Below are 25762 nucleotides of genomic sequence, written 5' to 3'. Positions count from 1 at the left end.
ATGTTTACATATCTTACATTACTCATATCACATGTAAACTCAGCAACAAAAAAAAACATACCTTTTTCAGGACCCTGTCTTTCAACGATAATTTGTAAAAATCCAAAACTTCACAGACCTTCATTGTAAAGGGTTTTAACACTGTTTCCCATGCTTGTTCAATGAACCATAAACAATTAATGAACGTGCACCTGTGGAACGGTCGTTAAGACACTAACAGCTTACAAACAGTAGGCAATTAAGGTCACAGTTATGAAGACTTAGGACACTAAAGAGGTCTTTCTACTGACTCTGAAAAACACCAACAGAAAGTTGCCCAGGGTCCCTACTCATCTGCGTGAATGTGCCTTAGGCATGCTGCAAGGAGGCATGAGGACTGCAGATGTGGCCAGGGCAATAAATTGCAATGTCGGTACTGTGAGATGCCTAAGACAGGACGGACAGCTGATCGTCCTTGCAGTGGCAGACCACGTGTAACAACACCTGCACAGGATCGGTACATCCGAACATCACACCTGCGAGACAGGTACAACAACTGCCCAAGTTACACCAGGACCGCACAATCCCTCCATCAGTGCTCAGACTGTCCGCAATAGGCTGAGAGAGGCTGGACTGAGGGCTCGTAGGCCTGTTGTAAGGCAAGTCCTCACCAGACGTCACCAGCAACAACGTCGCCTATGGGCACAAACCCACCATCGCTGAACCAGACAGGACTGGCAAAAAGTGCTCATAAATGACGAGTCGTGGTTTTGTCTCACCAGGGTTGATGGTCGGATACGCGTTTATCGTCGAAGGAATGAGCGTTACACCGAGGCCTGAGCTCTGGAGCGGGATCGATTTCGAGGTGGATGGTCCATCATGGTCTGGGCGGTGTGTCACAGCATCATCGGACTGAGCTTGTTGTCATTGCAGGCAATCTCAACGCTGTGCGTTACAGGGAAGACATCCTCCTCCCTCATGTGGTACCCTTCCTGCAGGCTCATCCTGACATGACCCTCCAGCATGACAATGCCACCAGACATACTGCTCATTCTGTGTGTGATTTCCTGCAAGACAGGAATGTCAGTGTTCTGCCATGGCTAGCGAAGAGCCCGGTTCTCAATCCCATTGAGCATGTCTGGGACCTGTTGGATCGGAGGGTGAGGGCTAGGGCCATTCCCTCCAGAAATATCCGGGAACTTGCAGGTGCCTTGGTGGAAGAGTGGGGTAACATCTCACAGCAAGAACTGGCAAATCTGGTGCAGTCCATGAGGAGGAGATGCACTGCAGTACTTAATGCAGCTGGTGGCCACACTAGATACTGACTGTTACTTTTGATTTTGACCCCCCTTTGTTCAGGAACACATTATTCAATTTCTGTTAGTCACATGTCTGTGGAACTTGTTCAGTTTATGTCTCAGCTGTTGAAACTTGTTATGTTCATACAAATATTTACACATGTTAAGTATTCTGAAAATAAACGCAGTTGACAGTGAGAGGACGTTTCTTTTTTTTGCTGAGTTTATTTCGCTCTAGTACGTCTTAGCTCTCAAATGGTGTTTGGAACTGAAAACCACCTCACAATACACAACAAGTCTCCATCTGGAGTGGGATCTGGGCCCAATGTAATTTAAATGAACAAGTCATTAGGCCAAGCGATTCTTACATTTTCAATCCCTCCTATTGAATCTCAACCTAATCTGACAGACATTTTCTGAGGCTTTGGGTGCTCCAGGTTCCAATGAATTACAGATGTTAGCCTATCCCTGACTACTGCTGCCCTTCTGTGGTAGGATGCATGAAAAACAACTACAGATAGTCCTCGCACTTCACCCACTGACACATGCCATTTAAGGACCGTGATTCGCTGTCATTTTCTCTCTCACTAAATTGCTGCTGAGACACTTCTTCAAGGTTGACTAACGGGGGTCCTTAACCTATTTCAAAGTCTAGTCTGTCTCTATCCAAGTGCTACGGTCTTTTGTATTGGCTGGCAGTATGTGAATGTTGTTGTTTCGCGGTGCTTTGATAACTGGTGAGATCGTGCTTACTGTATCAGTCTGTCTCAACCTGGGAAAATAATGCTTTTAGCAACTATGACGGCTAACAGAGGTGGGCTCGGTCTCTGTCCTTATTCCCGCCATGCTGTGTGTGTGTGTACGTACTGTGTTTGAGAGTGTGTGTGTGTGTGTATATGTCTCTCTAGGCGTGTGTGTGTGTGTGTGTGTGTACTATGGGGTCCTGTAGTAAAATGCCCAGAGGGCAAGCAGTAATCATGGGGTGAGGCTAATGTCAGAGCGGCATCAAAGACCCTTAACTGGATATGTACGTTAACCCACTCTGAAATGTAGGGCATGTTGACTCCTGCGTCCCTCTCGTTCAGTTTTTCCACTCTGACTGTTGCCTGTCTTTGCATAGCCATGCGGAAAAGAAAGCTCAACAAATGTGGTCACCCATCCGAGAAGGAAGAACAGTGAGTGGAAGAGCCTGAACTGTGTGATTTCTGAGGTTATAAAGGAATTATAACCACGGATGTACTGTGTGTGTGTGTGCGTCTTCATTTCCATGTGTGGTTCTGCCTAGACTTCAGTGTTTTCTGTTTTCAGAGCTCCATGGAGTCCCCTAACCTGGAGTTTGAGTACGGGGACACAGACAGCCTGACCACTGAACTCTCAGGTAAGGTCTTTACACCCTAACCCAGCGGTCACCAACCAGAGACCCTGGGCAGCTACTGGGCGAGCTTTTGTTCCGCAAAACACCTTATTCAACTAATTATCAAGTCCAGTTGATTAGTTGAAACAGTTGCTGGAGCAAAATCATGCAAGGCAACCACTGTAGCTTTCCAGGAGAATTGGTGAGCACTGCTGTTCAAGGGATATGCTCCGTCTTATGTTCTGTTCATAACCAGAAGCTAGTCACTGCAACAAAATGTGCTACAGTATAGTGCACTGTCAGCAGCTACATGTGATTGATTTAATGCAAGATCATAGTTTTCCCTTGTTGAATGCAGCTGCTTTGGTTAGGTAGCTAGTACCGCTGAGACATTAGCTTACACAAACACAGACACTACAGTTGCTCTCTTGTGACTGTTCCTCCAGGCTGTAGTGACTGTTGAGATTTAACTACTGTGTACTCGCTGAAGAAGGATTAGTCAGCGATGTCATGAATCTAATAAAAACACTCTACAGAAAGGATAACTGGGAGCCAAAATATGTTTTTTTATGAAAGGGACTTAATGAAACAGTTGGCTTATATTTATTTAAATTTTTGATTTAACCTTTTAATTAACTAGGCAAGTCAGTTAAGAACAAATTCTTAATTACAATGACGGCTTACCCTGGCCAATCCTGGACGATGCTGGGCCAATTGTGCGCCGCCCTATGCAACTCCCAATCACGGCCGTATGTGATACAGCCTGGATTCCAACCAGGGACTGTAGTGACACCTCTTGCACTGAGATGCAGTGCCTTAGACCGCTGCGCCACTCGGGAGCCCATAAATTATAATATATGCAATTTAGCAGATACTTTTATCCAAAGCCACCTAGTCACATTGCGTCCATAAATCTGACAAATGTGTGGCCCCAGGAATCAAACCCACAATCCTGGCACTGTAAGTGCCATGCTTTACCGACTGAGCCATACAGGGCTTCCACTACAGTATACCCCGTGATGTCTTTCATGACATTACCTCTGTTGAATCCTTCAGTACAGTACTATGTCATCCTGTCTGTCTGATGGTTCCCCTGTCTCCTGTTTGTCCACAGAGATATACAGTTACACGGAGGAGCCCGAGTTCGCCCTCAACAGGGACTACTTTGAGGAGGATTTCAGGAGCCATGGTACTGTTAACTTCCTGTCTGTCAGTGGCGGTTTTGTCTTTCCAGCCAACACTACATGCCTGTCATAATTTGTGTGTGTGTGTGTGCGTGTGCGGTTGTGTGTGTCTGTGCGCGTGTGTGCGTGTGTGTGTATGTGCGCGTGTTAATTTTTTTCCAAAGCAGTGAGTGTGCCAAAGGGCTTTCTGACTCACCTTGAACACACTGTTTGTTTGCATACCCTCTGTGTTTGCCTGTTATTCTAGTGTTTACAGAGAGAGAGATGGATAGAGAGAGAGAGAGAGAATGTAGAAGTGTAATGAAATGGATTCCCGTCTTGGTAATCGTCTGGAGAAAAAGTCTGATAGAGAGAGGGGGTGAAAGAGGGAGAAGGACAGAGGGAAAGGGAGAGAGGGTCGAGGGAGCTGATTTAATTGACCGCTCCCAGGTGTAACGTTTCCCTTTTTCTGTGAGTGGTTCAGAGGGAGAGAAGGAATTGTTCTGCACAGTGGTGTGTGTGTGTCTGATTGCTTGTTCTAACCAGACACTTTCAGCAAGAGGTTTTGGGAGAAGGTGACACACACACACACACATACAGGAACACACACATCTTGCCAAACTCTGCTCTGCAGCCGCTGTCTCTCTTAGCGCCACGACAAACAAAGCTGCCTTATCTATACGCTGCAAAACCACAGCTAACAGCCGTAGCCGACTACTGTGACCAACTGTTCCGTATCATGAGCATTGTTATTAAACAGCCGGTCGATTTAGTTTCCTCTCCTAATGTGAATCATATTGACCGGATGAATTGGACCGTGTCCATTTTGCTGATCTAATCTCCATACTCATTCAACCCCTCTCATATTCTCTGAAACTCTGCCCAGTTCGTTGCTGTACTGTAAAATGTGGTTGTATTCTTACTCCGCTTAGGAAGTAAGCGGAGTAAGGAAGGTTCATAATGAGTAATAATACATAATGTGTAGCGCCAGGCATTCAGTTCCACAGAGCTTTATTGTCCCCAAAGGGCAACTTTGTTTCAGCTGCAGCACATTACATGACTTAAGAGAGCTAGGCTAGGTCTTGTTCTTCCCTACTCTGTTTCCCTAAAGCCAATAGGAATGAATCGATGGATCAGTGGAAAGCTTGGCTGGCTGTCTGTGCTGCAGAGAGAGATAGGAGATGTGCTGTCTCTCTGTATCTGGGGTTTAAAATATGTCAAACGGTGACGGGGCCCTCATCAATGTTTTAACACATCTGCCAGACTGCCACTTTCCATCACTGCTAAATCTGTATGCACCCATGTCATCTGCGTCGCTACTCTCCGAGTACTTTTACCATAATGACATTATCAGAGCACTTATCAGAGCTGCGCATTAAAAGTTACATGGGATGAACTTTATACAGGGAAGTTTTGTCAAAGAGTTCAAGTGCTTTCAGCAAGTATTCACACCCCCTCACGTTTTCCAAATTTTGTTGTGTTACAGGCTGAATTTAAAATGGATTAAAAGTTGATTTTGTGTCACAGTCCTACACACAATACGCCATGTCAAAGTGGAATTATGTTTTTAGACATTTTTACAAATGAATTAAAAATGAAAAGCTGAAATGTCTTGAGTCAATAAGTATTCAGACCCTTTATTATGGCAAGCCTAAATACGTTCAGGTGTAAAAATTTGCTTAACATGTCACAAGTTGTATGTATAATAATAGTGTTAACATGATTTTTGAATGACTACCTCATCTCTGTTACTCACGAATACAATTATATTTCAGGCCCAGCAGTGAATTTCAAACACAGATTCAACCACAAAGACTAGGGAGGTTTTCCAATGCCTCGCAAAGAAGGTCACCTATTGGTAAAAAAAAATATATATATTTTTTTAAAGCAGACATTGAATTTTCCCTTTGAGCATGGTGATGCTCTTAATTACTTTGGATGGTGTATCAATGCACTCAGTCTCTGCAAAAATACAGGCCTCCTTCCTAACTTAGTTGCCGGAGAGGAAGGAAACCACTCAAGAATTTCACCATGAGGCCAATGGTAACTTTAAAACAGTTACAGAGATTAAAGGCTGTGTGATAAGAGGAAACTGCGGATGGATGGATGGACACATCACTGAGTACCACTCTTCATATTTTCAAGCATGGTGGTGGCTGCATCATGTTATGGATATGCTTGTCAAGGACTAGAGTATTTTTTTGGAGGGGATGTAAAGAAACTGAATAAAAATCCTAGAGTAAAACTTGATTCAGTCTGCTTTCCACTGGACACTGGGAGACAAGTTCACCTTTCAGCAGGACAATAACCTAAAACATAAAGCCAAATATATACTGGAGTTAGTCACCAAGACGGCATTGAATGTCCCTGAGTGGCCTTGTTACAGTTTAGACCTATAGCAACTTGAAAGTCTATGGCAAGACTGGCTGTCTTGCAATGATCAACAACCAACATGACAGAGCTTGAATTTTTTTAACTAAAAATAATGTGCAAATATTGTACAATCTAGGTATGCAAAGCTCTTAGACACATACCCAGAAAGACTCACAGTTATGTAAACGTATGTAAATGTGATATTTCTGTATTTCACTTTCGATACGTTTGCAAAAATAAACAAATAAATAATGGTTTCACTTTGTCACTATGAAGCAGTGTGTGTAGATGGGTAATTTTTTTTTTTTTAATACATTTTGGATTCAGGCTGTAACACAACAAAGTGGAATACGTATGAATACTTTCTGGAGGCACTACATGTCAGAATATGTCTACTAAAAGAGGGGAACTGACTAGCTATTTCAATTCCATTGATCACGATGTCCTACAAGAATCCCAAGAGTTTAGGTAAAAAACAAAGGTCAGAAACATTCCTATTTGTACACTATTCCACATTTTTAGGAATCCATCGCTCATAGCCTAGAAGTAAAAGGTGTTGTTGCCTTGATGTTGGATCCTGGCATTCTTTTCTCTTTAGTGAGCGTTCACAGTGGGTGATCAGTGTGTGTACTGCTATACCTGGCCAGGGCTGAAATAACCTGCTGTGACCCTGCATGTGAGCTGAAGCCAGGTCACTTTGACTCTGAGACCACTAGCTGCTCCTGGGTCAGTGTGAGTTTAATGACCAGAGCTGGTCCCAGCCAATCTTTTTCACGTGTGAAAGGGAGAGCGAGAGGGAGGGAGAGAGAGAGCGGACAAAGAAAAGAGAAAGTGAGAATAGACGAAGAAAAGAGAAAGTGAGGTAGAGTGAGTGAATGGGAGAAGTACGTGAATAGATAGAGAGAGCGACAGACGTACAAGCTCAGAGTCACAAGGTCACACAAAGTCACCAAGACTCACCTGGCCTCTTTCACTCTGTCCCTGTCTCTCTGCAGTGCGGGGGAGGAGATGGATTGAGCTGGGTCAGGAACAGCAGAAGGCCTATGTGATGAGACTACTAGATGCTCTGGAGGTCACTGACCGGGACAAGAGGCTGAAGGTGGCCCGGGCCATCCTCTACCTGGCACAGGGTAATCATCATCACCGTCACTGCACACTACAAGATAATTTGCTTTGGGTGTAGCATATTTTGACATGCATCTAGGAGATTAAGGGAATATTTAAATATTTCCCTTGCGATTTCTCTGACCAACATTTTTCTATGAAACAGAGGACATGGACAGTATTTACGCTTGAGTCCTTCAGAGTCCGTTGAGAGTGTTGTGTGGTGAGTGAGCATCTGTTGAAGGCTACGTGTGGCGTTCCGCAGGGGTGTTTGATGAGTGTGACACGGATGCGGACGTGATCCACTGGTCTCGCCACAATGTGTTCCTGCTGTATGACATGGGCATCTTCACCGCTCTCCTGGAGCTGCTGAGCATGGAGATAGAGTGAGTAGGACAACATTACTACAATCGCACCGTAACGCTACCACAACAGCCACAATGTCTCGTAATGGATGTATTATTACGTTTCTCAACAAGCGTTAGCACCACTGTGGTTAGCGCTTACCTTCTCCTTGATTAATGGTCCAATGCAGCTGTTTTCTTTATCTCAATATCAAATCATTTACAGGGTGACAATTAAGTACCTTACTGTTATTGTTTTCAATTAAAATGGTCAAAAGGAAACAAAAATAGTTTCTTAGCAAAGAACCATTTCTCAAGCAAGAATTTTGCTAGGACTGTCTGGGAGTTGTCTGAGTGGGGAGGGGAAAACTGAAATCTAGCTGTTATTGGCAGAGAGGTTTGGAAATCTTTCTTATTGGTCTATTGATGTCACCAGGCAGGCCTAAATTCCATCCCACCAAAACAAGCTGAAATTTCAGGCAGCCTTTTTAAACAACTCTTACACTATTATTTTTATTTTTCACAGTATTATTCCAACCTCATAGGTTGGAAATGTATATAAAACACAGGCAAATCACGTGTTTGACTGCACTGGGCCTTTAATGCTACAGGGATGGTACACAGTAGCATTCACTCTCATTAGTTGTTCGCTGGAGTTGGAGAAAGAGATACAGTAAGGGAAAGATACGAGGAAAGAGATACAGTAAGAGAATGACACGAGGAAAGAGATACAGTAGGAGAAAGACACGAGGAAAGAGATACAGTAGGAGAAAGATACGAGGAAAGAGATACAGTAGGAGAAAGATACAATGGGGGAAATAGATACAGTAGGAGAAAGATACAATAGGGGAAAGAGATACAGTAGGAGAAAGCTTCCCAAAGTTGTCAGGTTGGCTGCATGTCCTTTGGGTGGTGTACCATTCTTGATACACACGCTTGGAAAAACCAAGCGGCGTTGCAGTTCTTGACATAAACCGGTGCGCCTGGCACCTACTACCATACCCCGTTCAAAGGCGTTTAAATATTTTATCTTGCCCATTCACCCTCTGAATGGTACACATACACAATCAATGTCTCAATTGTCTCAAAGCTTAAAAATCATTATTTAACCTGTCTCCTCCCCTTCATCTACACTGATTTGAAGTGGATGTAACAAGTGACTTCAATAAGGGATCATAGCTTTCACCTGGATTCATCTGGTCAGTCTGTCATGGAAAGACCAGGTGTTCATAATGTTTTGTACACTCTGTACAATTTCAGGTGGTCTTTTCAAACAGCTCTTACACAGAAAGGGCATCACATAAGCATTACCCACTGTTCCTCTCTCCTCCGGAGTCAACTCCTCTGTGTCCTTCCTGCCTGAGGTTCCTCCTCTCCCTAATGACAAATCTACTGCTGCCTCAGTCCTTTAGGTCTCTACCACCCCCAGCCATTGACTAATCTGCCTAGTAGGAATGCTGTAGGTAGTTGCTGGTAGAGATGGTGCTGATTTTTTTAAAATGTAAAACATTTTTTTTATCCCATTTTCTCCCCAATTTTCGTGGTATCCAATCGCTAGTAATTACTATCTTGTCTCATCGCTACAACTCCCGTACGGGCTCGGGAGAGACGAAGGTCGAAAGCCATGCGTCCTCCGAAGCACAACCCAACCAAGCCGCACTGCTTCTTAACACAGCGCGCCTCCAACCCGGAAGCCAGCCGCACCAATGTGTCGGAGGAAACACCGTGTACCTGGCCCCCTTGGTTAGCGCGCACTGCGCCCGGCCCGCCACAGGAGTCGCTGGAGCGCGATGAGACAAGGATATCCCTACCGGCCAAACCCTCCCTAACCCGGACGACGCTATGCCAATTGTGCGTCGCCCCACGGACCTCCCGGTCGCGGCCGGCTGCGACAGAGCCTGGGCGCGAACCCAGAGACTCTGGTGACGCAGTTAGCACTGCGACGCAGTGCCCTAGACCACTGCGCCACCCGGGAGGCCCTCTGATTTGGTATTTTATTGGGATCTCCATTAGCTGTTGCAAAAGCAGCAGCTACTCTTCCTGGGATCCACATGAAACATAATACAGAATGACATAATACAGAACATCAGTAGACAAGGACAGAACTAAACACATTTTTAACAAGGCACACGTAGCCTACATATCAATGCATACACACAAACTATCTAGGTCAAATAGGGGAGAGGCATTGTGCCGCGAGGTGTTGCTTTATCTGTTTTTTGAAACCAGGTTTGCTGTTTATTTGAGAAATATGAGATGGAAGGAAGTTCCATGCAATAAGGGCTCTGTATAATACTGTACATTTTCTTGAATTTGTTCTGGATTTGGGGACTATGAAAAGACCCCTGGTGGCATGTCTGGTGGGATAAGTGTGTGTGTCAGAGCTGTGTGTAAGTTGACTATGCAAACCATTTGGGATTTTCAACACATTAATGTTTCTTATCAAAAGAAGTGATGCAGTCAGTCTCTCCTCAACTCTTAGCCAAGAGAGACTGGCATGCATAGTATTAATATTAGCCCTCTGATTACAATTAAGAGCAAAACGTGCCGCTCTGTTCTGGGCCCACTGCAGTTTAACTAGGTCTTTCCTTGCGGCACTGGACCACACGACTGGACAATAATCAAGATTAGACAAAACTAGAGCCTGCAGAACTTGCTTTTTGGAGTGTGGTGTCAAAAAAGCATCTCTTTATTATGGCTATACCTCTCCCAATCTTTGCAACCACTGAATCTATATGTTTTGACCATGACAGTTTACAATCTAAGGTAACGCCAAGTAATTTAGTCTCCTCAACTTGTTCAACACCATTCATTCAACACCATTCACCACCACCCACCATTCATTACCAGATTCAGCTGAGGTCTAGCACTTATTGAATGATTTGTACCAAATACAATGCTCTTAGTTTTAGAGATGTTCAGGACCAGTTTATTACTGGCCACCCATTCCAAAACAGACTGCAACTCTTTTTTTAAGGGTTTCAGTGACTTCATTAGCTGTGGTTTCTGATGCATATATGGTTGAATCATCAGCATACATGGACACACAAGCTTTGTTTAATGCCAGTGGCAGGTAATTGGTAAAAATAGAAAAGAGTAGAGGGCCTAGAGAGCTGCCCTGCGGTACACCACACATCACATGTTTGACATTAGAGACGCTTCCATTAAAGAAAACCCTTTGAGTTCTATTAGATAGCTCTGAATCCACGATATGGCAGAGGTTGAAAAGCCATAGCACCTAAGTTTTTTCAACAACCGGTTATGGTCAATAATATCAAACGCTGCACTGAAATCTAACAGTACAGCTCCCACAATCGTATTATTATCAATTTCTTTCAACCAATCATCAGTAATTTGTGTCAGTGCAGTACATGTTGAGTGCCCTTCTCTATAAGCATGCTGAAAGTCTGTTGTTAATTTGTTTACAGAGAAATAGCATTGTATTTGGTCAAACACAATTTTTTCCCAACAGTTTGCTAAGAGCTGGCAGCAAGCTTATAGGTCTGCTGTTAGAACCAGTAAAGGCCGCTTTACTATTCTTGGGTAGCGGAATTAATTTGGCTTCCTTCCAGGCCTGAGGACAAAGACTTTCCTCTAGGTTCAGATTAAAAATATGACAGATAGGAGTTGCTATAGAGTCAGCTACCATCCTCAGTAGCTTTCCATCTAAGTTGTCAATGCCAGGAGGTTTGTCATTATTGATTGTTAACAATAATTTTTCCACCTCTCCCACACTAACTTTACAAAATTCAAACTTGCACTGCTTTTCTTTCATTATTAGTTTTTTTATACATGATTATAATTGCTCAATGTTTGTTGTGGGCATTTCCTGCCTAAGTTTGCCCACTTTGCCAATGAAATAATTATTTAAATAATTGGCAACATCAAATGGTTTTGTGATGAGTAAGCCATCTGATTCGATGAAAGATGGAGTTGAATTTGTCTTTCTGCCCATAATTTAATTTAAAGTACTCCAAAGTTTTTTTCCTTCATTCTTTATATCATTGATCTTGGCTTCATAATAAAGTTTCTTCGTCTTTTTGTTGAGTTTAGTCACATAATTTCTCAATTTGCAGTAAGTAATCCAGTCAGATGTACAACCAGACTTATTAGCCACTCCTTTTGCCCCATCTCTTTCAACCATACAGTTTTTCAATTCCTCATCAATCCATGGAGCCTTAACAGTTCTAACAGTCTGTTTCTTAACAGGTGCATGTTTATCAATAATTGGAAGAAGCAATTTCATAAATTAATCAAGTGCAGCGTCTGGAGGCTCCTCATTAATCACATCAGACCAACAAATATGTTAAACATCATCCACATAAGAGTCACAGCAAAATCTTTTGTACGATCTCTTATACACTATTTTAGGTCCAGCTGTTGGAACTTTGGCTTTCCTGGATATAGCCACTATATTGTGATCACTGCATCCAATGGGTACGGATATAGCTTTAAAACAAAGTTCTACAGCATTAGTAAAAATGTGATCGATACATGTGGATGATCTTGTTCCTGTAGTGTTTGTAAACACCCTGCTAGGTTGATTAATAACCTGAACTAGATTACAGGCACTGGTTACAGTAAGAAGCTTCCTCTTGAGCAGACAGCTTGATGAAAAACAGTCAATATTCAAGTCCCCAAGAAAGTAGACCTCTCTGTTTACATCACATCAGGCATTTCACACACATTATTTAGATACTGACTGTTAGCACTTGGTGGCCTATAGCAACACCCCAAAAGAAAATGCTTTAGATGTGCCAAGTGAACCTGCAACCACAACACTTCAATATCACTTGACATAAGATATCCTCTAAGCATTACAGGGATATGGCTCTGAATATATATATATATATACAGCAACTCCTCCCCCATAAGCATTTCTGTCTCTTCTATAAATGTTATATCCTTGTATTGCTACTGATGTATCATCCAATTAATTATCGAAGTCAGTCTCAGAAATGGCTAATATATGTGTCACGAGAATTTTCAATCCCAATGATGATAACTAAACAATCATTTAATCTTTGACCAATTCCCCAAGTTTGGAAGACCCTGGGTTTAATAATAATTAGGCAAAGTCTCAGATTCTGCAAAAGGTAAATTCTTTATTCAGAGAGTACTCTGAAGTCAAAAATGCAAACAGTCATTTTATAACTCCCACCTACACACACACACACACACACACACACACACACACACACACACACACACACACACACAGTTTATCACTTTTCTACCAGCCTGGCAGTTTCTAGCCGTTCCTCTCCTCGCTAGATTAGAGGGGCCTTGGAAGGGCCCTCTTTCCTGTTGTCAGTTTGCAGAGTTACAACCAGGTCATGTGTAGTTCAATTGTCCTTTGTTTTCTCAACCATACATTTCTCACCCTTAACTTGTCTCACACACACATTATTGAATTATAGTCTTATAATTCTAATACATTTCACACCATTAAATACGTTTCAGGGTGGAATTCTTTAGTCATTACTTTAAACATATACATTCCTTTATGAATGTTATCTGATGTTAGCAAGTCATTGATTTCATGAACCTTATTTCTAAGGCTACATATATTAATATGAGCTATTTTCAGCCCTTTCCTGGGTAGCTTATCAGAGATAGACATAATATTGAAAAGAGCAGACAAAGCAAGAGAAAAAAGATATACTTTCAGCAGTCCATTAATCAATTGGTGTGTGTGCTGCGGGGTTGAGGCTACGAACCCATAGGCTTGGCTCTCTCATCCCTTCCAGGATTATAATAGCTGATCGGTTAGGTGGAATATTGGTTAGAGGCTAAGATTTGATTGGGGGGCAGGTGTGTGTGTGTGCGTGCGTGCGCAGGGCATCTCCTCTGAGAAGTGGAAAGCAGCCACAGAACTGAACATCTATTTTTTATTATTATACTGGTGGGAGTGACTAGGGGTGGTGGGAGATGGTACAGGCCATGGTCTATGTGTGTGTGGAGAGGAGACAGACAGCTCGATCATTGTACAGAAATGGCTTCCTGTTCTGCTTCTTCTGTTGGGTATTTCTGTCCGTCCCCCTGGCTCCTCTTTAATGAAAGAGTCACCGCCAAGCCAGGCTAATCCCTGCAAAGTGTTGCTGAGGGACCCTGGATAGTGTGGAATTAAACCCACACGGGCACAAACAGTTGAAGTCGGAAGTTTACATACACTTAGGTTGGAGTCATTAAAACTCGTTTTTCAACCACTCCACAAATGTCTAGTTAACTAACTAAAGGTTTGGAAGGTCGGTTAGGACATCTACTTTGTGCATGCCACAAGTCATTTTTCCAACAACTGTTTACAGACAGATTATTTAACTTATAATTCACATCACAATTCCAGTGGGTCAGAAGTTTACATACACTAAGTTGACTGTGCCTTTAAACAGCTTGGAAAATTCCAAAAAAGGATGTCATGGCTTTAGAAGCTTCTGATGGGCTAATTGACATAATTTGAGTCAATTGGAGGTGTACCTGTGGATGTATTTCAAGGCCTACCTTCAAACTCAGTGCCTCTTTGCTTGACGTCATGGGAAAATCAAAAGAATTCAGCCAAGACCTCAGAAAATAAATTGTAGACCTCCACAAGTCTAGTTCATCCTTGGGAGCAAATTCCAAACGCCTGAAGGTACCACGTTCATCTGTACAAACAATAGTACGCAAGTATAAACACCATGGGACCACGCAGCCATCATACCGCTCAGGAAGGAGACGCGTTCTGTCTCCTAGAGATGAACGTACTTTGGTGCGAAAAGTGCAAATTATTCCCAGAACAACAGCAAAGGACCTTGTGAAGATCCTGGAGGAAACCGGTACAAAAGTATCTATATCCACTGTAAAACGAGTCCTATATCGACATAACCTGAAAGGCGCTCAGCAAGGAAGAAGACACTGCTCCAAAACCGCCATAAAAAAGCCAGACTACGATTTGCAACTGCACATGGGGACAAAGATCGTACTTTTGGAGAAATGTCCTCTGGTCTGATGAAACAAAATAATAACTGTTCGGCCATAATGACCATCGTTATGTTTGGAGGAAAAAGGGGGAGGCTTTCAAGCTGAAGAACACCATTCCAACCGTGAAACACGGGGGTAGCAGCATCATGTTGTGGGGGTGCTTTGCTGCAGGAGGGACTGGTGCACTTCACAACATAGATGGCATCATGAGGATGGATAATTATGTGGATATAATGAAGCAACATCTCAAGACATCAGTCAGGAAGTTTAAGCTTGGTCGCAAATGGGTCTTCCAAATGGACAAGCATACTTCCAAAGTTGTGGCAAAATGGCTTAAGGTTAACAAAGTCAAGGTATTGGAGTGGCCGTCACAAAGCCCTGACCTCAATCCTATGGAACATTTGTGGGCAGAACTGAAAAAGCGTGTGCGAGCAAGAAGGCCTACAAACCTGACTCCGTTACACCAGCTCTGTCAGGAGGAATGGGCCAAAATTCATCCAACTTATTGTGGGAAGCTTGTGGAAGGCTACCCAAAACGTTTGAACGAAGTTAAACAATTTATAGGCAATGCTACCAAATATGAATTGAGTGTATGTAAACCTCTGACCCACTGGGAATATGATGAAAGAAATAACAGCTGAAATAAATCATTCTCTCTGCTATTATTCTGACATTTCACATTCTTAAAATAAAGTGGTGTTCCTAACTGACCTAAGACAGGGAATGTTTACTAGGATTAAATGTCAGGAATTGTGAAAAACTGAGTTTTTAAATGTATTTGGCTAAGGTGTATGTTAACTTCCGACTTCAACTGTACATGCACACGCACATTCAGACAGGCAGAGAGACGCACACACACACACACACACACACACACACACACACCAACACACACATTCACCAGAAATGTTAATTCATGAATACACCATTCTCTCTTTCTTTTCCTTTCTACCTCCCACTTCCATCCCTCTTCGCCTCAGCGTAGGATATGAGGCACCTGCTGGCTCTTAGTGAGGGGGATAAGAGCAGAGAGAACAGGGTGAGAGCAGAGAGGAAGAGACAGATCACCGGCCTCTGATTCACACTTCAAACAGCTCATTGGCGAGGCGGCAAAGCCTTCAAGGCTTTGTTTCCTTCTTTTAGTCTTTGTGCTCCTCTGTCTGCTCCTGCCGCCTCTAGTCTTGGTCTCTTATCAACCTCTGATTCTACGGCTTAGCCTTAGCAGGCAAGCAGCCGCCTCCTAATATTTCATAGCACCTGTTTATCCTGCCTTCATTCTCAGTTGTGATAATGCTGTGTTTTCACTTCAAATTAAATAGAATTAGTCACATGCATCGTAAACAACAGGTATGGACTAACAGTTGATTGCTTACTTACAGGCCCTTCCAAACAACGCAGAGAGATTTTTGGGGGGGGGGAATAATCGAAAAGTAAAACACATAATAATAAAAGTAATGGGCAACGATAACGTGGCTATATACAAGGGGTACCAGTACCAAGTCGATGTGCAGGGGTACGAGGTAATTGAGGTAGATATGTACATATAACTAGGAATAAAGTGACAGACGGTAGCAGCAGCGTATGTGGTGAGTCAGAAAAAGGTATGCAAAAAGGGTCAATGCAGATAGTTAACCAAATAGCTACCTGGACTATTTAGCCGTGTTATGGCTTGGGGGCAGAAGCTGTTCAAGGGCCTGTTGCTTCCAGACTTGGTGCATATGGACCCCTTGCCATGTGGTAGCAGAGAGAACAGTATATGACTTGGGTGGCTGGAGTCTTTGCCAATTTTTAGGGCCTTCCTCTGACACCGCCTGGTATAGAGGTCCTGGATGGCAGGGAGCTTGCCCGTGATATACTGGGCCGTACGCACTACTCTCTGTAGCGCCTTGCGGTCGGATGCCAAGCAGTTGCCATACCAAGTGGTGATGCAGCCAGTCAAGATGCTCTCAGTGGTGAAGCTGTATAACTTTTTCAGGATCTGAGGGCCCATGCCAAATCTTTTAAGCCTCCTGAGAGGGAAGAGGTGTTGTCGTGCCCTCTTCACGACTGTGTTGGTGTGTTTGGACCGTGATAGATCCTTAGTGATGTGGACACTGAGGAACTTGAAGCTCTTGATCTGCTCTACTACAGCCCTGTCGATGTGAATGGGGGCGTACTCGGTCCTCCATTTCCTGCAGTCCCCGATCAGCTCCTTTGTCTTGCTGATGTTGAGGGAGAGATTGTTGTCCTGACATCACACTGCCAGGTCTCTGACCTCCCCCCTATAGGCTGTCTCATCGTCGTTGGTGATGTCATTGGCAAACTTAATGATGTTAGCATTTTGAGCGGCCACACAGTCGTGGGTGAACGGAGTACAGGAGGGAACTAAGCATGCACCCCTGAGGGGCCCCTGTTTTGAGGGTCAGCTGTTGCCTACCCTCACCACCTGGAAGCATCCCATCAGGAAGTCCAGGATCCAGTTGCAGAGGGAGGTGTTCAGTTCCATTGTCCTTAGCTTAGTGATGATCGGTCCCGTGTGGCTCAGTTGGTAAAGCATGGCACTTGCAACACCAGGGTTGTGGGTTTGAATCCCATGGGGAACCAGTACGAAAAATATGAAAACGTATGCACTCACTACTGGTCGCTTTGGATAAGAGCGTCTGCTAAATTACTGAAATGTAAAAAAATTATGAGCTTGGAGGGCACTATGGTGTTGAACACTGAGATGTAGTCAATGAACCGCATTCTCACGTAGGTGTTCCTTTTGTCCTAGTGGGAAAGGGCAGCGTGGAGTGCAATAGAGATTGCAGGGTGTCTGGGATGATGGTGTTGATGTGAGCCATGACCAGCCTTTCAAAGCATTTCACGGCTGCAGAGTGCTACGAAGCGCTACGAAGCGATAGTCATTTAGACAGGGTACCTTGGCGTTATTGGGCACAGGAACTATGGTGGTCTGCTTAAAGCATGTAGGTATTATAGACTGGGTCAGGAAGAAGTTTAAAATGTCAGTGAAGACACTTGCCAGCTGGTCAGCGCATCCTCAGAGTACGTGTCCTGGTCATCTGTCTGGCCCTGTGGCCTTGTGAATGTTAACCTGTTTCGGGCGGCAGGGTAGCCTAGTGGTTAGAGCGTTGGACTAGTAACCGAAAGGTTGCAAGTTCAAGTCCCTGAGCTGACAAGGTACAAATCTGTCGTTCTGCCCCTGAACAGGCAGTTAACCCACTAGGCCGTCATTGAAAATAAGAATTTGTTCTTAACTGACTTGCCTAGTTAAATAAAGGTTAAAAAAATAAGGTCTTACTCACATCAGCTATGGAGAGGGTGATCACACAGTCGTCAGGAACAGCTGGTGCTCTCACATATGTTTCAGTGTTACTTCAAGGTGAGCATATAAGGCATTTAGCTTGTCTGGTAGTCTCGCGTCCTTGGGCAGCTTGCGGCTGGGTTTCCCTTTCTATTCTGTGATAGTTTGCAAGCACTGCCACATCCGACGAGCGTCAGAGCCGGTGTAATAGGATTCGGTCTTAGTCCTGTATTGACACTTTGCCGGTTTGATTGTTCGTTGGAGGCCGTAGCGGGATTTCTTATAACCGTCTGGGTTAGTGTCCCGCTCCTTGAAAGTGTCAGCTCTTTAGCTCAGTGCGGATGTTGCCTGTAAACCATGGCTTCTGGTTGGGATATGTACGTACCGTCACTGTGGGGACGACGTCGTAAATGCACTTAAGCCGGTGGCTGATGTGATGAACTCTGAAAATGCCATCGGATGAGTCCCAGAACAAATTCCAGTCTGTGCTAGTGACACAGTTCTGTAGCTTAGTCACTGGTACTTCCTGTTTTGAGTTTTTGCTTGTAAGCAGGGATCAGGAGGACAGAGTTATAGTCAGATTTGCTAAATGGAGGGTGAGGGAGAGCTTTATATTCGTCTCTGTGTGTGGAGTAAAGATGATCTAGTTTTTTTTCTCCTCTAGTTGCACAGTTGACATGCTGGTAGAAATGGATTTTGGTTTTCCTGCATTAAGATCACCAGCCACTAGGAGCGCCGCCTCTGGATGAGCGTTTACTTGTTGACTTATGGATCTATACAGCTCATTGAGTGCGGTTTTAGTGCCAGCTTTGGTTTCTGGTGGTAAATAGACATCGACGAAAAATACAGGTGAAAACTCTCTTGGTAAATAGTATGGTCTACAGTTTATCACGAGGTATTCTAATTCAGATGAGCAGAACCTCGAGACTTCCTTTAATATTAGATGTTGTTGTTAACAAAGAGACACACGTCACCTCACTTGCGCTTACCCGATGTTGCCATTCTGTCCTGCTGATGCATAGAAAAGGCACCTGGACTGAATCACTTTATCAAGGGGAAAACATTGGAACCGTTTCAAGTTTTTATCACAGTATCCTTAACATGCACATATTATCTTTTAGATCATCTTAGGAACTCATGGCAGGTTGAATTACAGGTGCAGATATCAGAGGAGAGCTGGGGGAACATATGGAAAACACTATATTAAGGCACTGCATGTAACCCGAACAAGGGTTACATGTAGTTTCAATTCAAAGTACTACATCGTTTTTTTAATGAGCCCTGATGAACTTAATAAAATGAAAAAAAGGAATAGCAGCCACGTGTTGCAGGCAGTGTGGACAAATAGGTACTTTATGACATATATTTTGGCAATGTCTGAAAATCCAGTCTTTTTGGTCTGAAATTCTCCATGTTATTCAGGACATCACAGGTATTATTATTCAACCAGACCCATGTCATCTCCTTCTAGGTATTGTTCCTGTGGATACACTCCAATCCTCTCCACTTAAATTGATAGATCATCCTTTTAGCATCAGCAGAGAAATGTGTAACAAAATGCTGGAAAAATGAACATGCACCTTCAAAAGATATGTGGTTAGGTCTATGCGGGGAACTTTCTGACATTCTGACATTACATCAGTCTTGCTACATAGACAGCATAGGTATAAAGGCGTCTGATCAGAGTTCCTGATATATCGTACGGGTCTTATTCTGTCATTTCTGGGCTTTTTGTTTGTTTCTGTTGTTTTTGTGTGGCTAAATCCAAATTGTATACTTATTCAGACTCTTGAAATATTTGCTCTATACAGCCAAAATGTACCCTTAACATGTGAATGTAACTACGCTCCTTAGTAAAGGCAGCAAAGATACGTTGTGTATGTATGGTACATTTTCTTTATGTGCTCTTGAATGAAAATGAATGTAAAAAAAAAAGAAAAAGAATAGCCACCTAGATTTATGTCATCCTTGTTCAGCCAAGTTTCCGAGAAACATATTACAATTCTTCACGTCCCGTTGTTCTCCAGCGATTGTACATTCACCAATAGAATCAAATCCAAGTTTATTTGTCACGTGCGCCGAATACAACAGACCTTACAGTGAAATGCTTACTTACAGGCTCTAACCAATAGTGCAAAAAAGGTATTAGGTGAACAGAGGGTAGAGCCGGTTTATCAGAGTGCCGGCACATCGGCCTCTTTATCGCAGTCTCTTTCTCTTCCGAGTGTCGGGGATAAGGGCCTGGTCTGGGGTGAGCAGTATGTCATGAGCCGCCGACTCGTTGAAGTAGGAATCTTCATCCAAATCGAGGTTACTGATCGCTGTTCTGATGTCCGGAATCTCTTTTCGGTCATAGGAAACAATTGCGGAAAACATTTAAGTTCAAAAACAAACAAGATCAGTGTATAAAACGTCCGCTATACGTTCCATCGACATTCTAGTCTTTGTCACTGCAGTTGTATGAAATGAGAACTTCCTGACCCCATGACCTGACCAGGTCCTAGACATTAGCGATATCTCTAGTCTGTTGTGTTTAGCTGTGGTGTGGTAGGATTTGTACTGTGTGTATGCTAAACTGCTTCTGTGTTCTACTCTGCAGTAACAACCAAGCCTGCAGCAGCGCAGTGAGGAAACCTGCCATCTCTCTGGCGGACAGCACAGAACTCAGGTGAGCATCCTTCTACCGCACTGATTTTTACAGCAGTCCCCCAATCAGCCAAGCCAAGGTCTTCAACCCCACTACTTCAGCAACCACTTGACACGTCAACCCCCCCCAGCCCAGTCCCAAGTACCAGTTCAGCCCAGACTCTAAAGTACCAGTGTCAATCCCTCACTGACGTCCATAGACTGATAATTACCTGTTCCTCCCATCCCATCTCTACCACTCTGTCTAGGCAGTTCTATATGTGCCTCCCCCAGTAATGATCTGCTATGAGAGCAGATCTGTCCTAATATCAATCAATCAATCAAATGTATTTATAAAGCCTTTTTTACATCAGTAGATGTCACAAAGTGCTATACAGAAACCCAGCCTAAAACCCCAAACAGCAAGCAATGCAGAAGTAGAAGCACGGTGGCTAGGAAAACCCCCTAGAAATGCAGGAACCTAGGAAGAAACCTAGAGAGGAACCAGGCTCTGAGGGGTGGCCAGTCCTCTTCTGGCTGTGCCTGGTGGAGATTATAAGAGTGCATGGCCATTTTAAGGCCAGATTGCGCTTCAAGATGTTCAAACATTCATAGATTACCAGCAGGGTATAATAATAATCAGTGGTTGTAGAGGATTCAACAGGTCAGTACCTCAAGAGTGTCAGTTGGCTTTTCATAGCAGAGCATTCAGAGGTCAAGACAGCAGGTGCGGTAGATAGAAAGAGAGTCAAAAACAGCAGGTCCGGGACAAGGTAGCACATCCGGTGAACAGGTCAGGGTTCCCTAGCCACAGGCAGAACAGTTGAAACTGGAGCAGCAGCACGAGCAGGTGGACTGGGGACAGCCAGGAGTCAAGAGGCCAGGTTGTCCTGAGGCAAGATCCTAGGGCTCAGGTCCTCCGGGAGAGGAGGGAGAGAGAGAATTAGAGGGAGCATACTTAAATGTATTCAGGACATTTAAGTACATTTAAGTTCTCCACAGGATATTTAAGTTCTCCACAGGAGAATTATACCAGATATAACAGACTGACCCTAGCCCCCCGTACATAGACTATTTCAAGATAGATACTGGAGACTGAGACAGGTGGGTTGGGCGACACTGGCCCCGTCTGACGATACCCCTGGACAGGGCCAACCAGGCAGGATATAACCCCATCCACTTTGACAAAGCACAGCCCCCACAACACTAGAGGGATATCAACAGACCACCAACTTACTACGCTGAGACAAGGCTGAGTATAGCCCACGAAGATCTCCTCTTGGGTCAGAGGCAGAGAATCCCAGTGGAGAGAGGGGAGTCGGCCAGGCACATGCAGCAAGGGCGGTTCGTCGCTCCAGTACCTTTCTGTTGACCTTCACACCCCTGGACCAGACTACACTCAATCATAGGACCTACTGAAGAGATGAGTCTTCAGTAATAACTTAAAGGTTGAGACTGAGACTGCGTCTCTCACATGGATAGGCAGACCATTACATAAAAATTGAGCTATATAGGAGAAAGCTCTGCCTCCAGCTCTTTGCTTAGAAATTCTAGGGACAATGAGGTGGGAAACCAAATAACACGTCCTAATAGCTTGTAGAAAATGGAGGCCATTATGGCTTGTTTTCCATCTAGATCAAGGCGTTAATGCACAGGACACTGCCTCGCTAATGTTGTATAATTACTGTCGTGTGATTTATGCTGATGCATTAGCTAGGCAAGTGCATGTGGAAAGGTGTGCAACAGTATTAAGTATGCGCACACACACATTTACAGATTCACGCATACAAACTACACATAGGCAGACATAATGTATGCACAAGCACACATAGTTATTTTTCTGGAGTGGAGAGCCGTTCTACCTTGGTAGCTTACAGACTATTTGTCTTGATGCATGCATGCATGCACACACCTGTTCATTCTGACCTCTTGTGTTCCACTAGGGTCTTGCTAAGCATCATGTACCTGATGGTGGAGACCATCCGTCTGCAGACAGAGGACGACAGGCCAGAGTGGAGAACTGCCAGAGAGGCCTTCAAGACTGAACTGGGTTTGTGTTTGTGCGTGTGTATTTGTGTGTGCAGTGTAAGACTTTTCTTTAATTTCAACAGTAAAACACTGTGAAATACACAGTAAAATACCTTAAATGTGTTTTACAGAATTAATTATGGTGCATTGTGGGTTAATGTTGTAAGCGGGGAAAGAGTCTCTGGCTCATTAACATACTGTATGTTAATGTGTGCCTTCTAAGAGGCTATATTTGTTGCACAGGTGAGTGAGAATGCTGTACCCCCCCAGAATACAGTAATATACTGTATATAATGAATTCTACAAACCTTGTCCTGTAAATCTCCAGTAATTTACTGGCCAATTGCTGCCAGTAATTGACGGTAATTCAGAATACAGTACCATACTGTTTTCTTGGAGCGCCAAAAACCTTTTGACCACTAGTGGGTGCATGGTATTGTTGTGTCTTTTAAGAGGCTATATTTGTTGTGCCCTTTAGTGAGAATGCTGTACGAATTTAACTGATATGTGGTAGTGGTTCCCTAACAGTGAAATGTATATAGGGAACAGATCAGAGTTAGCCTGGGTGGCGTGACCCACGTGACTACATAGCTCGAGAACTGGTGTCTGCCAGACTAGATCAGAGTGGCAGCGGGTCTTAAACCTTTAATGGTTGAATATTTAACCATGTCCATTTGATTTGTTTTGCCCTATAATCACGGACAGTTTGGAAGCCTTTGATTAGGCCTGTAGAAGTGCAAGTGATATAAAGCACCTAGTATTCATTAATATGCTGTAATATACAAATGCCTAGCAGCCAACCTTCTTGCTCCAATCCCTTGTAATTACAGTAAAATACTGCAATAATTACTTTGTTACAGTTTATTAGTCACCTTTACAGTATTGTACTGTGTTTAATTTCTTTGACATTATAGTCATTTACAGGAAGCTGGCATCAAGTTGCCCTGAATATCTCAGTAATTTATTGACACTATCCAGTAATAGTCAAATATATATCATAAGATATCTTGTTTTAATTACAATTATTTTGAAGACCAGTATCCTTTAACTACAACAATATTTTCAGTAAAGGTTACAGATACTTTTTACATGCTATGACTTTGATGAGTTTTTTTTTCTCAACCTTGGTTGAATGCACCGACAGTAAGTTGCTAATGTCAAGAGTGCCTGCTAAATGACCAAAATGTAAATGAAAACTTGCAAAGACCACTGGGTAATTACAGAAATATATTGTAATTGTAATTGGTACTGTAATTTAGATTACAGTAACTGACTTGGTACTGTAAATTAGATTACAGTAACATTTTTGGTACCATAAAATGGATTACAGTAGCTGTACTGTAAAATAAAGTACAGTAACTTACTGGCCAATTGCTGCCAGTAAGTTACTGTAAATTATACAGGAAATGTTTTAGTGTGTGCACTGTGTGTGCACTGTATGTGTGCCATGTGTGTACTCTAGGTGCGTGCTGGCTGTTAACCCTTTCCTCTAACCTCAGGTTCTCCTCTGTACAACGGAGAGCCATTTTCCCTGCTGCTCTTCACCATGGTGACCAAGTTCTGCAGTATGAACGCTCCACACTTTCCCATGAAGAAGGTCCTGCTGCTGCTCTGGAAGACCATCCTGGTCAGTAAGCCACAGCACAGACACCATCACCTGTCCCTTTAGTAGGCTAGCCGCTTCGCAACGGAGATATTTCATCCACCGTTATGTTGTCATCTATTGTACATTCAAAACACTTGTTAGAAGGATGTTAGAATGTTATAGTAGTGTCAGGCTAGACTAGTTCCACAGTGGAATTGACGGGGTTTGGAAAACGAGGTTTGCCAATATCTGCATAGAGCTCTGTGCATGTGTGCTCATGTACATCTCTATGGCTTTCTGTGTCCATCTTTCTCTGTGTGTATGTGTCCATATCAAACTGTGTGTGTCTGTGTTACAGTTCACCATGGGGGGCTTCGAGGAGCTCCAGGAGATGAAGGTTCGAGGCAGAGAGAGGCTGAGCCTGCCCCCCCTACCTGAGGACAGCATCAAGGTGGTCCGGAGCATGAGAGCAGCCTCTCCTCCAGCCTCGGCAATGGAGCTCATAGAACAGCAACAGCAGGCCAAGAGAGGACGCCGCAGCCGCAGGGTACGTATTCTACCAAACATTATATTATGCGCATACTGTTCACGCACTGTCCCTGGCGCTTTTCACATACGCACACCTGTGCGTTAGACTCACACTCGACTGAATACACACCTGATGTGCTCTAACAGTGAGCCTAACTGAACCCTGCGGTCACAGAGGGCACGGTGCGTGAGGCTAACAAGCATTGATTGCTCAGCCTGGCTATAGCAGTAGCAAATGTGAATAGGAACCATGTGCACACCATCCGTGTACTGTATTCCCCTGACAGTGGAGGGAATGACACGTTTGTTAACTTTTTCCTCTAATCCCAACTGTGCTGTTTTTAGACTAGAGCTCTGACTTCACCAGGCTCTCACCCCCCTCCTCTTCCGTGTGTCCCTGCAGAGTGCCTTTGTTGATAGCTTGGAAGGAGACAGTCCCTTTCCCAAGAAGCAGGTCTTTACCCACTTTCCCTCTGCATTTTCCCTGCCTTGGGCTGGTTCTTGCACCTTCTATTCCTCCATCTCTTTCGTCTCCTCTTCTTTCTCCTCTTCCTCTTATTCTTTCTCCTCTTCTTCCTCCATCTCCTCCTTGTCCTCCTCCTCTTCCTACTCTCCTCTTCCCCCTTCTTTTTCTCCTCCTTCACTGCGTTCTGCACTGTATGGGTGGGTACAGAGGCAGGGCTGGCTGTGGTCATTGAGGTCGCATGACGGGAGCTTTCCTCTAGTCTCTACCTCCACTGAGTTGTTTAGCCGCCACAGTATCACTGTAGACAACAGTTCACTGCAGCTTCTTTCCCACCACAGAGCCAAATGGCTTGTTCTCCATGGGATACGAGTCATATCCTATGCTGGTCACACTGCTTCTGTCCCCTCTGTTGCTCTCATCACCACCACACACCTAACGACTAGTTACTACCAGCACACCACCGTACGTTACATTGCACTGGCGTTTCGCTGCTATTGAATGCCACCCCCTCTGCTTGATGCTTGTTGCATTGATGATGCCTCAGTCATTCATTAAAACTATAGAAGTGGCATGAGATTACTAGGTTTGTGTTGTATGACTGATATGGTTGTAGGTGGAATGTTTAACACTTGAATATGGAGTCGGGCCCAAACGTTCCTCTGTTTTTTTTTG

At 43.8% G+C, this 25762-nt stretch overlaps 1 protein-coding gene across 6 annotated transcripts in view; it reads left to right on the top strand.

Moving 5' to 3' along the window:
* The window catches only part of LOC120049875 (striatin-interacting protein 1 homolog), a 39878-nt gene that overhangs the window by 4438 nt on the left and 9678 nt on the right, over nucleotides 1-25762 (top strand). For 2 of the 6 annotated variants that reach the window (XM_038996350.1, XM_038996353.1), the window contains exons 2-9: nucleotides 2586-2655; nucleotides 3746-3820; nucleotides 7163-7297; nucleotides 7537-7657; nucleotides 20458-20526; nucleotides 22427-22533; nucleotides 24011-24138; nucleotides 24455-24643. In XM_038996350.1, coding sequence (XP_038852278.1) covers nucleotides 2586-2655; nucleotides 3746-3820; nucleotides 7163-7297; nucleotides 7537-7657; nucleotides 20458-20526; nucleotides 22427-22533; nucleotides 24011-24138; nucleotides 24455-24643 — 894 coding nt within the window. The other 4 variants (XM_038996349.1, XM_038996351.1, XM_038996352.1 and 1 more) reach the window with 4 other exon arrangements.

This window comes from Salvelinus namaycush, chromosome 6 (assembly GCF_016432855.1).
Source record: "Salvelinus namaycush isolate Seneca chromosome 6, SaNama_1.0, whole genome shotgun sequence".
Classification (NCBI taxonomy): domain Eukaryota; kingdom Metazoa; phylum Chordata; class Actinopteri; order Salmoniformes; family Salmonidae; genus Salvelinus; species Salvelinus namaycush.
Note: the sequence above shows the minus strand (reverse complement) of the source record. Positions and strands in the feature narration are given on the sequence as shown.